Here is a 15,232-nt window from a genome sequence, read left to right as displayed (position 1 = left end):
CCTCCTTCTTTAAAAGAACAGTGTCATTTTGTGCTAGCAATGAGAAACAGTTTGGCACAGTTCAAACAAACATTCCTTCTTTCTTGGTTGGACTAGACAAAATGTTCTCTCTCTGATCACCAGAAAAGGGGCGCTATGATGGTCTTGCCTAACTCTCCGCCCCAGTCCATGGAAGCAAGCAAAAAGGATGAAATGTGCAGAGATTTCAGAACAAGCGAGGCAATTAATCACGTGTTGCGAAAAGGTTGGTAAGACACTGGTGAGAAAGGAAAACAAAAGTAATTTCCCGCTGCGGCTCTGGAGACAAATTCATGGAGTGATGCCAGGGAAGAAAGGAATGTTTTCATAGTTTGACCCACCATATTCTGGTACTGAGCCATCTCCACGTTTCAGAAACAGACGAACTCTGCGGCCACCATTCTTAATCAGTTCTATAGCCCGAGAATGCTTCATATTTTTTGTGGTTTCCCCATTGATTTCTAAGATTTCATCACCAATCTACCAAGTCAAAAAAAAAAATGAAGAAGAGCAGCGTGTCAGAGTAGGAACTTATTACAAGTGCCAAAGCTACCCATCTTGCAATGAAAAGACTCACCTGGTTTGGGGAAGGAAATGAAATCTACATAAAGGAATTCCATGGGACCCATATGTGGGAAAGATGAACTGGGGTATCTCCCTAATTAGAGCTACTAGGACAATCCACCCATAATTCAGTTGGTGATCTGGCAAATATGCAGGGGAGCTCATTAGGTTTTAGTTGTGACAGATTCAAATATCTCAGCACAAGAAAAGAAGTTCACATAAATAATGTTCCTAATGAAGGGCAGAGAAGTATAAGAGCTTTGTTCAAGCACTGTTCCGATAAAACCTTCTAAGATCTGTGGATGGGAAAGTCAAAGTCATCCCTGGTCACTAACACATGCCGGATGAATATAATATGACCTAGGCTCACAGCCACTTTGCCCCATCCCTTTGTCTCCTCACTGGCACCGCCTGCTATATTGGCTCTTGAGAATAAAATTCAAGTAACATTTACATAGTGTTGTAAGGTTTGCGGAGGGCATGGCACATACTATTTTACTTAAGGATTATAGGGATAAGGCTTCTTGCTGAAGTGTTTGAGTGAATGCATGTCAATGCTGTTGTAAGTAATTTCCCTCCTAAGTGGATCCTCTCTCTACCTCTCACCTCCCTCAAGATAATTTGCAGGTGAATGTACTGAATTATATATTAGAGTCAGGGGAACAGTCAAGGAATTTGCCCACAAATTTATTATCATCTTCTTGTTCAATGTTACCAACTATTTATGTGCAATGGTTCTTATACATTTTGAGGGCTGAAATCCTTTTAAAAAATGCCAATTATGAATTTCATTTAGGGGTTTTGCTTAATTATATATCTAAAAATGCCAAGGGTCGGATTGGATAGCAGAATAGATCAATAGTATGACTGGTTATTCTTTCATCTGATTAAAGTTGAAGACAATATCCAGCTTTTCTTTTTCCTTCTTTCTCTCCCTTTTCATCTCTTCTTCCCTCTCTTTTTAGAAACTTCTCTCTTTTCCTTTCATTCCTCTCCTCTCTCTTCCCTTCCCTCCCTCCTTGCTCCCTTCTCTGTATATATGGATTGTGTGCATGTATATGTATACACACAAATATGTATATACACATGTACATATTTATATAAATGTCAGAAATTAGCAACTTTTTGCCATAGCATTATACACACAAACGTGTGTGTGTGTGTGTGTGTGTGCATAACTTACACAGCTTATTTTTTTGTTTTAAAGGAGAGCAAGCTTCAGTGATGGAGGGAAGGTGTAAGAAGACAAATGGACCTTGTGTAGCTACGAACATGTCTTCCCTAGCATCCTGGCATCTTAGATGTAGAACTAAAAGGGTTCTTAGAGATCATTTACCCTGACCCCTTCATTTTCAGATGAGGAGACTATGGTTCAGAGGGGTTAAGTCTTTTGCCCAAGATGATATTGGTAGTGAATGGTAAAGCCATATCTTCTCATTCGTTAGCCAGCATTCTTTAAACAGAACCTAATGTTAAGCCTGTGCTTGAGGGACATAGAGTCAAGTGACTTCCCCAGGGTCATAAAACCAGAAACTATCCAAGACAAAACTCGAAATCAGGTCTTCTAGGCTCTAACCCCAGGGCTCTAGCCATTTGGCCACGATAATTAATGAGAATCAATACCAGGTTCACCTGATAAACTGGAGGCTTATGCAGAGGCAGCTTTACTGTTTCTCACATGAAGCATTAAAAAAATTTTCTTTTTCTTTTCTTGTTCTAAACCTATGACTTTTCCAGTGCAGAGAACTCTCCAGTAAGGAAATTCCCTTCACCTATGAAGGTACATACAACTCATCTGTATGTACCTTATAATGTTAGATAATTACCCAGCAGCACTGAGAGGTGATGTTTGGTCCATAGTCACAAAGCTGGTGCTGACTCCCTATGCAGTATACCATCCTGCCTCTTCCTAATAGCCTAAAAGACTAATTTACCAGCATATCTAATGGTTTTCTCAGTACCTTAGTCTCACATATGTGAGCACAGCTTGCCCATTTACCATGCAGGTAGAGTGAGGTCCATCCTGGGCAGAGGGATCTTACAACCATAGAGAAAAACCCTGAGCATTTTGGGGATTCCAAGTTGTATAATTACCTCAAACCTGAATTTTCTGCCCAAGAATGAATTACAAAGAACAACTTTAAAAGGAGAGCCTGAGCACAAGTCACTACAACTGTTAAGTTTTCCAACAGTATGGAAGAAATCGCAAGTCAATTCTTTGTCCTTTGTCTGAGGTAGCATTCAGAAGTCCTCAGAATCTAACAAGACAGGCACCTTTAAGACGATGTAGAAAATACAGTGCAAGAGCTTATATTGTAGTTTTAGAACAGTTTGGGCCAAGTTCAGTTGCATACAGCCTAAGAATTTTGTGTGACTGGGACAAAGAACATCCTCCCTCCCTCCAGTCTCCTGGCCCAGTGTCCCCCGCCTCCTCCCTTCTTTGCCTGCTTTTGGGGGCAGATTTTACATGAGACTGTTAACTGCACAAATGAATTCCCGCTCTGAAACTTATTCCAGCTTTCCACCAAAATCAAGCCCTTGAATCCTACAATGAGTATCTAAATCTCTTAGGCCTCTTGATTCCCAAAATGTAGATTTGACTTTACAAAAAGGGTAAATTTTTAGATATAGTAAAATTGTTTTAGGATTATGTTTGTTTATAAGTAATTTTAAGAGGATATGTTTTTATTAATGACTTTTCTTTGTTGTTGTTCAGTCATTTTCAGTCATGTCTGACTCTGTGACCCTATTTAGGGTTTCTTGGCAAAGATACTGGAGTGGTTTGCCATTTCCTTCTTCAGCTCATTTTACAAATGAGGAAACTGAGGCAAACAGGGTTAAATGACTTGCCTAGGGTCACACAGAGAGTTAAGTGTCCGAGGCCAGAATAGAAACTCATGAAGATGAGCATTTCTGACTTCAAGCCTGGCACTTTCTGGATATAACCCACCCCACCCCTAGCCAGTGCTGAACTTTTCCCATAACAAATAAAAACAATTAAGCAAAACCAACAGAAAAGGTAACCTTGTCTTTAGACGTAGGCAACATTCTGTACCAGTAGCTCTGCACCTCTTTGTAGACAAAAAATGAAGACACATTTCATTAGCTATTCTCTAGGGCCACCATTGGTCATGGCAAATAGAAGTTCCCTCTTCATACATACCCTCATCTTTCCACACCTCTCCGCTGGACCATCCTCAGCTAACCGCAACACATAGAGATCCATGTTATACTCTCTGCCACCTCGAAGGCTAAAACCAAATCCTTTGGCTCCTCTTTCCAATTCAACAGTGTAGAAATCTTGGTCCTGCTGAAAGTCATGGAAGTAGAAGAATTGTTGAGGCCCATAGGTTGAATTCAGGTTGCTCACAAATATTTTCATTCATTCATTCATTCATTCATTCATTCATTCATTCATGCCAGTCATTGATCCATTCATTTCAGTCATCCATTCATTTATATCCCCATTCTGCTAAGGGCCTAGAATGTACATAGCATCATTAATAAAAAAAAATAAATCAAATTATGATTGAGGTTTAACCCTATCTTTAAATGAAGCCCTTTTAATATGGTTCACCATTCCTTTTCTGAATCTTGTGCCTGGGCCATTCAATATTGGTAACCTAATTCCTCCTTGGTAAAATGCACTTTGGGGCCATAGACCCTTCCATGTTATCAATGGCTACTAGAGACTTTGCTCTTTTGCTAGAGCCTGTATTTGGTTTGGGTTCTTTTTCTCCCAAGAATTTTTTTTTTTAAAAAAAGCATATCCAGACATATTTTTAAAAGCAAGGTATTAAATCCTCATTTTTGAAAGAACTGGATCTGAGGGCTTGTGGTTGATAAATAAATTACTTTGTAAGGTGTTATTTCCCCCCCCTGTTTAAAGAACGTCTCCCCAATACAGCCTGAGTGAGTTGCAGTCAGCGTACCGGGTAAACGAGGCAAATGAAAGAAGCTAAGCTCACCTGTGCAGCTTGGGGGGCTTTGAAATCAAACTGCGATTCCTGCTTTGGTTTAGTGTTGTTCCTGTTGAATAAAGAGAAAGGGAGAGAAAAAAAAAAAAAGAACAACCCATGGGAAAACTGGGAAAGAACCAAGGGCAATCGATGGATGTGCCAGAAATGATCATGGAACATAAAATACATCTACATATATGGCAGCTGACCTGGTCTCCTGGGCTCCTTGTTGGGAAGGTGCATGTGTGGTGGTAATGGTGGCGATCTTCTCAGCATTGGTCAACAAAGTGGCATTTGAGGACTCTGCAGGGGGAGATAGGAAATGAGGGAAGCATTACATGTCTTCCTCCAGACCTGGCCTGGCCAGTTATTAGTATTTGGCACCCCCAAATGATTTTGCATTTACCTTATGCATATTTTGTATTTATTCAGCTGGGTACATGGTGTTTACCCTAGTACAGTGTCAGCTACATGAAGGCAGCAACTGTTTAATTTTCTGTCTGTATCTCCAGCACATATAATAGTACCTGGGGTATTTTTTTTAGAAGACCAGACCTTGATTTCCTTAATACAGGGAAGTAGATCATTCCCAGCTCTGCAATTGATAGTCAGATATTTGTCTGGGGCAGTGAGGGGTTAAGGGATTTGCCCAGGGCTGCGTGGCAGGTACCTGTAGTACTTAGCACAGGATAGGTATGAAATGAATTCTTGTTGAGGTCAACTGAGATGAGGAATTGGTCACAATCTGTCTGTTACCAGGCAGTGACTTATTGTGTCCCAGGCACTGTGTAATAGCTCACTAGAAGGGAATTCTACAAGTGAATGGTTGGTTTGCTCTACAATGAGTCTGGGATGTTCTTGGTAGAAATTTGTAAGAGTTTATGCCCTGAAACTGCTGTAAGACCAGACAGAAATGAAGCACGTCCATCAGAGAGCAGAGGATAGTCCATGAGTCCCAAGACAGGAAAGTAAGTGGCTTATAAATGCTTAGCACAGATCCTGGCACACAGTATGTACTTAATGTTTACTGATTGATTATAAAGAAAAGGCTAAGGGGGCTAGTACACTTCTTAATTCTTTTCAACCTGCTTACAAAAAGGTTATCTCTGTTAGCATAGTATAAGAGTATATATCTTTGGTTGGGCATGGCTGTGCCCACCTGTGATGACTTTACTGCAGAAGCTGAGGCTGGCTGATCTCTCAAGTTCTGGATTTCTGAGCTACCATGGGCTAAGTCGATCAGGAGTCTACACAAGACCTGACACTGGCACGTGAGCCTCCAGGAGTAGAGGGGGCACCAGGTTGCCTTAAGGAGGGGTGAACTAGCCTAGGTCAGAAACAGAGGAGGTCAAAACCAATGAGAGTGGCACAAGAGCTATCTGTAGCCACTCTATTCCCATCTCAGGAGAGACTGGGAATCCTGGCTATTTTTTTTTAATTTAATAAAATTCCATGTGACCCTGGGCAACTCACAACCCCGATTGCCCTCCAAAAAGCAAAATAATAATAATAAAATTAAAAGAAAAAAAGAGTACCACTGAAACATGGTCTTAAAGAGCAGCCTACTGGAAACTGACACAATGATCCCAACCTTCTCTGCTTGCATATTCCAACTGGCTGCCAGTCTCCTCCATTTGGCTTTTCCTACTATTGATTACTGCTAGTGAAAGGGAACTAACGTAATACTCTACTTTAAGAAACAAAAACAAAAACACATCATGTCTGAACTTCTCTTTACTGGGCACAATAGAAGATATTGGATTCTTCAGAGAATGTATCCAAGGCTGGTGGTGAAAGATTAATTTTTAAACCTGCATTGTTAAGAGCCTGAGTCTGCAGGTATAAATTAGCTACACCAAGCAGCCTATGAATGTGAATACATTCTCATGTAAATTGGCTTTTCTTCTCACTGGACACATTCAGAAGCAACTTCATTAAAATCTCTAGAAATTTGCACAGCAAAAGCTTGAGAAAACACACCTCACGCATGGGTTTATTATCGACAGAGCAATGGGTCTGTGTGTTGATTCTAAGTTCTTTGTTCAGTATAGAAAAAGAATTCTCTCATGATTGTGAACAACAGAATCATGGGTGAGTAATGCACAAGTTTCTGGATTTAGAAGAAAAATACATGTGTCCAATAGAATGCATGCTCCTTGAGGATAGGGGATGCCTGATTCATTTGGAGTTTTCAAAATGTCTGACACATGGGAAGGAAGGACTTAGTATGTGCTTGTTGGGTTGAATACTTTTCAAAAGTTCAGTGAAATTTTGAGCCTTCTTTCCTCAGGATGGAAAGGAGGGGCTTTTTATTATGTCTATGTGTGTGTCTATATTTATACACACATATATACATGTATATATTCATGTATATGTAATGTACATATGTATATATAAAACATATATGCATGTGGATATATGTACATTTAACATATAAGTACACACATGTGTATATATATAAATTTAATGGTTAAGATAAATTCTCAAAGGTCAGATTCGCACTGCATTGATTAGAGGGAGGTTTGTGTTTTATTTCTGAACTTTTGGAGTTGATATCATTGAAAGTAACTGTAATTGTCTTTTTTCATGTCTTTGGCTGATTCGTCCTACTGGCGTGGAGGAACCATTACACTCAGCCAATATGATACCTTATAATAAGGCATTTTGGAAAGAAGGCTGTATTGGAAGTCAAGAGATCTGAGTTGTGCCCTTGGACCTCACCTCTCCCGGTCTTATGTAATATGAAGATCGTATGAAGAATTGGGGTGGGGTTTGGGGTTGGGGAGGGAGTTATGTTAAGCTCTAGAACCTCTGAAGATCTTTCCAGCCCCTAAATCCTCTGAGTCTATGATACCAGACAACATCTCCAGCATCCTTCCAGGACTATGCTTTCTCTTCTATCCTCAGATCAATGACTGGAATGACTTGCTGAATGACCATACCTTCTATGGAATAGAGATAACATCCAACTGCTGTCCTTGATCTGGATCCTAGTGGGCTTCAGATATAGCTTTGGAAATGACATTAACTTACTCAGATCATTGGCAGATCTCAAAGAACAGAGTCAGCATGCATACTATTATGTATAAGATAATATGCAGCAGCATATATTATGTTATTATGAAAATAATAGGGATAACGATTTCACTCGTATAGGGAACTCTTGGGAGAAGAGCCTCCCTCTACCAATGCATGTTGGCACCTTTTCTGTAATTTATTACTCTTAGAGAGGTGCCCAGGGGCACTGAGTGATTTCAGTGACTTGCCAGGGTCATACAGCTAGTATGTGCTAAAGGCAGGATTCAAAGGCTGGACTTTGCTGGCTTCAGCACACTGCCTCTCTTTAATAATAACAATAACAATAGTAACTAACATTTATAGATCACTTTAAGGTTTGAAAAATAGTTTGCAGACATTGTCTCTGGCTCTTCATGGCAATCCTCTGAGGCAAGTGCTATAGGTAGTACTATACCCATTTGACAGATGAGTGAACTGAGAATCATAGTTTAAATGACTCATCTATGGTCACATCAATTGACCAAATTGTCAGAGGCTCATTTCAAACCCAGTTCTTTTCTCCCTTCAAATCTGGTACCCAATTTGTTCTGCAACATCAATGACACTAAGACATGGGTTTCAGGAGTCTCCACAGTATTTGACAGTCACTTGGTTCATCGCTATTCTTTCCATTCTTTGTCACTCAATGTAATTACACTAAATACAGTGAAAAAGAAAGTACAAGATTCCACTGGGTTGCAGGGAAATTGTAGACAAGACATCAGGGACTATGTTTCCTTGTAATTAACAACAAACAGAACCACTGAATTGTGTCGTGATATCATTTCAGGTTTCTTTTGTGTCACGGTAACCTAAGAGCCTCCCACCTCTATCAGATTCAGTTGTCATAATTGTTTTTTCATCTTAGTTACTTGTTTTCATTCTTTTCAGGGGACTCAAAAGCTAACAGCCTAATTCTCACACAGATGGGGTCCTTTGTATCTATTATGGCCCAGTTACCATTTTCTGTATTCTACCATTCAGACTTTCAGGTTGGAGGCAATTATGAATTTTTATTGACTTTTCACATGGTATTCCAAATTGAGATGATTTCTTCTTCTCTGGTGATTCCCATCATTTAATTCTGCATTAATGGGTGATTCATGCAGAAGACAAGGGAAGCAAACACTCGTTTGCAATTTAAAATAAAGAACTTCCTTTTTAAATGACTTTGATATTCTGCTACACAAGTGTTACCAATTCAATGAAGTGTCTTTAGAAATAAAAGACCAAGTCTGAGTTCACAACTCCCTCCAGCTCCCAACTTATTAATTAATACTAGATAATTAAATTGGCTAAAAGAGGATTGGCATTTTCTTGCTTTTACTGGTCACTTTCAGAATACCAAAAGTGGTCTCCCTATACCTTAGATCCCTACATTTCCATCACATGAATAAATTTGAGCTTATTTTAATTAACATTGTATTAAACATTCTGCAATTAAGCAGAGATGAGTGTCTGACAAAATGCTTTCCAAATAGACTTTGTTGATACAAAGCCAAAGGCTACCTAGCATGGCTTGTTATGTGGTTTGTCCTTCGTTCTCTAAGAGGACAGAGGCAGACAACCTGACTCCATACAGACACATCTTGCTTCTGTCATAGGAACTTAGATTTTAGAGCTAAAAGTTATGTAGTCAGACCCTTTCATCTTACAGATAATAGATGTAGAGTTGGGAAAGATCATAACAGACAATTACCCCTCATTTTGGAGATAAGGAAACTCTTGAGACCTGGGGAGGTTGCGACTTGGTAAAAGTCCCATAGGTAGCAAGTGTCAAAGCCAGAAATGAAACCCAAACTCCCTGACTCCAACTTAAAGAGAGTATCCTGGGGCTAATGAGAGCTTAAATGACTTGCCCAGGGTCCCAAAGCCACCCTTAAACCCAGGTCTTCCAGACACCAAGGACAGACTTCTGGTTACTCTACCAGCTAATTCTATTCTTCACTTTTTTCTGCCTTGAAGAAGCTGAAATGTCTTGGAAGTTTGGAAGATTGGCTACTTTGGTGGTCATTCCTGGGCTTAAGTATCTTATATCTTTCTCTGAAATGTTATTTGCAATGACTTGAGTTCTCCTGGGCAAATTGGAATAGCTCTGCTGTGCTATCACAGAAATAGTTTACCAAGAATAGCCCACCATACTGTACAAGCTATTGTCATGGCATCCACATACTTCAGGACACAGGCTCTCTTGGATCTAATTTTCGGACATAAAAAATGGTGGGCACTTGCAATTCTACCCTTCTTTCTTTGTTGGCAGCCCTAACCTCAGCCATAGCATCTCTGTTCCAAAGTCAAGCAGACCAAGAAAGGGCAGAATTGTTCATTTCATGAATATTTTAATGCATAAATATATGTGTAATAAATATTTGAAAATCTGAATGCTACGAATATTTGAAAGTCTTGGTAGATTTATTTTTTGAAGCATATGCTATGATATTCCTTTCTTTATGCCTGAAAGTGGCTGTTTATCAGGTCCTGAGACCTTCTCCTGAAGAGAAGTATGGGCATCTACCTGGCTTCATGTCTTTTTCCACAAAACAGTAAGTATAGTCTAACATTACTACCTAGGTCAACATACACTTCAGCCTGACTTCTTTGAAATAAGAAGCCTGAGAATATAATTTAGAATGGTACAGTAGAGTGTTAGGCCTGGAATCAGAAAGCCCTGGGTTCAAATCCTGCCTCATCTGTTTACTGGTTGTATAACCCTGAGCAATTCACTAAAAAAAAAAAAACCCTCTTTGTGCCTCAGTTTCCTCATATGAAAAATGAGGCCACTAGACTCTAGGGCTTCACAGGGTCCTTTTCAGTTCTAAATCTGACCCTAGATCTGAGAAACTAACATGTGAGAATTCATTAAGTTTTTATCTTCACAAATCCTATAATATTTTCATCATATAAATTTCATCCTTCTTGATAGGCAGAATTAAAGTTCCCTGAGGGCAGGTAATGGTTCATTTATGTCTTTGTATCCTCAGCACCAGGCACATACTAGGCCCTTAATAAATTTTTATTAAACCGAATTATATTAAAGTTATCTCAGATCTGCCAGGGGTATAATGATGCCAAATTTTAGCTCTAAGAGCATCATTGATTCACTTTCGTCCAGGGTTCATTTGGCAACACTGTGAAGAGAAGGTGACTTTGGGACATATGGAGCTATCAAGGTCAAAGCTGAGATTGAAGAAGAACAGTCTTTTCCCTGAAACTCCGTGGGGCTATCATAACGTGCTTCCTCTTTCACCAAGATACAGAGGAAAGAGAAGGTCTAACTCGCAGATAATAAGGCGTCCAGGTGGTGCAGTGGGTAGATCTTGGAACCGGGGGTCAGGAAGACCTGCCTTAGACCCTCCCTAGTGTATGAACCTGGGGAAGTCACTTATCCTCTCAGCCTCATTTTCTGCTTCTATAAAATGAGGAAAACAATAGCACTTATCAAACAAGGTCTTTGTGAGGGTCCATTTTAAAAAGTATGTAAGAGACCTTGTAAATCTTAAAGTGAGTGCTACCCAGGATGTTAGTAATCATCACCACCATCACCACCATCACCACCATCATCATCCTCATTACTGAAAGTGGAAGGAAGGCAGGCAAATTTGTACCTTCCTCTGATTTACTCAAGTTGTATTCAGTGCAGCAGTGCTGAGCAAGACAGAACTGGGGCTCCTGTGGCCTTGTTCAAGGGGACCGATCATGAGAGTAGGCCAAAACCGGTCTAATAATAATTTTTATATTATATATATAGTATTTATATAAGCAGCATTTGTATATTATAATTGTATAAAATAAATGATTAGGAAATCAATAATGAAATAATATATTATTCATAGATTATAATTACATAAAATAATTATAAAATCAATAATAATAAGCATTCATTGAGCGCTTTCAGGTTTGCAAGGTGCTTTCTATGCATTCGTCCCTTTGAAGGGAAGCAGAGAGGCTGGAGAGAGAAGTGAGAGGGAGTGGGTGAAGATAGCTCTGGTGGAGCCTAAGAAAGAACTCAAACGAAGACAAGTGGTGGGAGGCAGTGGGAAGAAAGCCCCCGGGGAGGACGGAGAGAAGGGCACTGAGGCCACGTCCTCAAACGAGCTGGGTAGAGAAGGCATTCTGAGTGGTCTTGGATGCTGTTTACACAGTAAGCCTGTTGTGCTTGGCAAGGTTTTAGAAGACTAGATAAAAGACCATCGGTTTGTGTTAAGGCATCACAAGGCTCTCTGATTTAAAGGGTTTCATCCGCCTCTGCTTGTTATAAATAAAGATTCCATCTTTGCTGCTCATGGTGTGCTCTATTGGCACATCGGGATGGAGGATGAGACCTTCCAAAGTCCACAGGTTTAGCTGGAGTATTTATTTCCTAGTCCTCTAACAACAAGGTCTATCACACTGTTTTCAACAAAGGGAATTCAGTGACTGATATGATTTGCTCATCCCAACGTCATTATGGCTTTGATTCAGCATCTGCCTTTCTTTGAGATATTTGCAAACTGCCCAGTATTTTCTTTCTGTATCTCCTCAGCCATGGGACTTCAGCAGACAAGCCTAAAATGTTGAGTGAGCATTTTCCTCTCCTTTTAAAAAGGCACCAGCTACACCTTCTCACTCTGCAGGTGACAGGACCTTTTCCTGGACTGAAAAGGGTTTGCAGAGAAAATCCTGAAGGCTCTTCAACTACATTCACTAAGTCTGTTATTACCCCTGGTGCCATCATGGTCTGATCCTGATACATGTGGCTCTAGAAAGACACTTTTTCACTACTTTCTATCTTCTAATCATTCTTTCCAACTAGATCAGGTGGGATGTGGTTTGGCCGCCAAAACTTTTCAGCAATGACTGAATTTCAAAAGCGAAAAAATGTTTTTTAAAAAATGGAAACCACCTACTGGTAATTCCTTCTATTTTTTTTGATGGGGGTGTGGTGGGGTGGACCAAATTTATAATTTCACTGAAATAGAAAAGATGCAGATGAAGAGATCAACACCCACTCTGCAAGTTACCATCTTGGAGAGACGTCAGGTCCCTGAGTGATTTAGTGACCTCCCTAGAATCACACAGGCAGGGTAGGTTAGACCCTCCCTGACTCTGATGCTCCACCATGCTGCCCTAGGATGCCTTCTGTTATAATTAGGTGGCACCATATTTATTAGTAATTACCTTTTGCTAAACAATCTTGTAAAATTCTATTGGGTGTGTGTGTCTTGTAAGGGGTCCCTTCTTTTTCTACATGTTTTGCTTTCCGTGTTTGGTCTAGACTTTTGATCATCTCATACTCAATCCTGCAGACCAGCTTGGCTTTCTACTTTTTCTTATTCTCTGTCCAGTTTGGGGTCAGTTACTCTTTTGGATTCTTCTTTCTATCCTGTGCCAAAGGAGTAGACCACCTTATTCAATCCCTTGGGACTATGTACCTTTGTTACTCCCTCCTGGATGGAAGCTCTTTCTTTTTCCCTTTCTTAGTCCTGTCCTTGGATAGAACCAGAATGGAGGACTCCCAGTATGGATCTTCCCTCCACCGAAGCAGATCAGCAACTTGTGAATTATCATCTTAGAGCTACCTGGGGCCACTGGGAAGTTGAGTGACCATATGTGTAAGAGGTGGATCTTGAAACAAGATCTTTCTTACTCTCAGGCTGGCCAGGTTTCTACCTACCATGCTATGCTGCCTCTCCTTTCTCTCCCTATCTCTCATATAACAGGACTTTCTTCAGGCTTGTGTTTTTATTTTTTCTCTTTTTTCATGGGGATGTATGATCTTCAGATAACTTTAAAAACATTCCATTAAGACTTATGAGACTAATGAATTAAGTAGAATAGACTTCTAAATTGAATTGTAAGCTAAGGAAAATAAAACACTGAAATGGGAGAAGCAGGCTACTCCTTATATTTGGTCATCCAGATGCTTCTCTTTGGGCTTCCCACTATTACTTCCTAAAAATTATTGGGTTTTCTTTTTCTTATGAAAGTCACATGGATTGTATAATCTACTTTTTTAATACTGGTAATTTTAAAACACTGAGTTAGGGGGAAGCAAGTCATCCTCAGATAAACTTAGTAGACCTCTAGCTTTCATGTCTTTCAGAACCACAGAATAGATCTTTAAGAACTTTCTCCACCAATACTTTGCCCTTGCATTCAAAAGAAATGTTTTACAACATAACTTTGCAGTCAGCTCATAGGCAAGCAAAGATCACCAAAAATATCTGGCAAAGAATCCCCTTTTTTTCAAGGAAGGTTTATACTTATAATACAGTCACTCCACGCCAAATTGCAATCCTCAAGACCATCACATTGTGCTTGCCCAACTCAACATCTCTCATTAACATTTTAACGTATTTGTCATTAAATATCAGTAAGAGTAGGTCCAAAGGAAGTCATATTCTGGCATTAGCCCTAACTGGGAGAGGGGGGAAGAATGGAGATAATTATATTTCATCGAAACCTACTTTCTCAGAGCACTACAGATTTTGCTCCTTCCTCATCTTCAATTTTGGCTCATAGGATTTTAAGCTGGAAGGAACCTGGGAGGTCTTTGGATCATAGATTTAAAGCTCAGAGGACATATTTCCGACTTCTTCATTTTACAGAGAATGTAACAACTTGCCTAAGGTCACAGAGACAGTAAGAGACAAAATCGGGATTTAAAGTCAGGTCCCTCTGAACTCAAATACAATTATCCCATCATACATGCACATGTCATTCCTTCCCCCACTTCCAATAAAATATAAGTTCCCTCAAGAGAGGGTCTATTTATTTCTGTCTCTGTATCTCCAGGACCTAGCCCAGAGTCTGTCCATTCCTGGGTGCTTTATAAATCTTTGAAGAGTGAAAAATGACATGGTCTCTATTTCTAAGGATCAGGAACCTATTATTGGAACATAAACTCTAACATACTCAGGTAGGTGAGAAAGTTTGTTGAGTTAAGAATGTTTGTTGAATTGAATTGAGATATCCTTCTTCCATCAATCATTCCATTAAGAAACAAAATACACTCTAGTAAGAATAAAATGGCCTTCCAACAAGCTGCCTAGACTAAAATCTTTTAGGTTTATGAAATTTCTGGATGTTGGTTAAATTTCAGGGACAGCATATGTTAAAAATCCCATAGCTGTTTCCAGCTATGCTTTCAAAGCATCTCAAATATGCAGACTTAGTAATTTTAAAGAAGAGGGTGCTGAGGGCTCAGGAATGAGGGGAAAGTTGAAGATTTTCTGAGATCTTCACCCCAGAACCCAAACAGGGCTAGAATGCAGATCTTTCAGTGAGAGGGAGAGATGCAGTTAATAAAGGGGTTGAAGCTTTCACAGATTTATTTGGTTAGGGATGGACATGGTAGCATATTCCATTACATGAAAGAGACAATGAGAGAGAAAAGAGGAGAGGAGGGGAGAGCAGAGAGAGAAAGAGGAAAGGAGAGAGAAAGATGAGAGGGGAGAGAGACAGAGAGAGATGGAGAGAGAGACAGAGAGAGAGGGGGAGAGAGAGAAAGAGAGAAAGAGAGACAGAGACAGAGAGAGAGAGAGAGACAGAGACAGAGACAGAGAGAGAGACAGAGACAGAGATAGAGAGAGAGACAGAGAGAGAGACAGAGAGAGAGAGACAGAGAGAGAGAGAGACAGAGAGAGACAGAGAGA

General features: G+C 39.9%; 1 protein-coding gene across 6 annotated transcripts in view; it reads right to left on the bottom strand.

Annotated features, from left to right (window-relative positions):
* MAGI1 (membrane associated guanylate kinase, WW and PDZ domain containing 1) overlaps nt 1–15,232 on the bottom strand; it is a 740,901-nt gene that overhangs the window by 7,943 nt on the left and 717,726 nt on the right. For 4 of the 6 annotated variants that reach the window (XM_069084168.1, XM_069084172.1, XM_069084170.1 and 1 more), the window contains 4 exons: nt 4,751–4,844; nt 4,551–4,611; nt 3,746–3,889; nt 360–498 (listed from right to left, as the gene is read on the bottom strand). In XM_069084168.1, coding sequence (XP_068940269.1) covers nt 360–498; nt 3,746–3,889; nt 4,551–4,611; nt 4,751–4,844 — 438 coding nt within the window. Of the gene's footprint in view, nt 1–359; nt 499–3,745; nt 3,893–4,550; nt 4,612–4,750; nt 4,845–15,232 lie in introns of all 6 variants that reach the window. The other 2 variants (XM_069084167.1, XM_069084169.1) reach the window with 1 other exon arrangement.

The sequence above is a fragment of the Petaurus breviceps genome, unplaced genomic scaffold (genome assembly GCF_028583685.1).
Source record: "Petaurus breviceps papuanus isolate PSGF00001 unplaced genomic scaffold, PetGlider_PUasm1.0 174, whole genome shotgun sequence".
Classification (NCBI taxonomy): Eukaryota; Metazoa; Chordata; class Mammalia; order Diprotodontia; family Petauridae; genus Petaurus; species Petaurus breviceps.
This window is presented reverse-complemented; position numbering and strand designations above follow the sequence as displayed.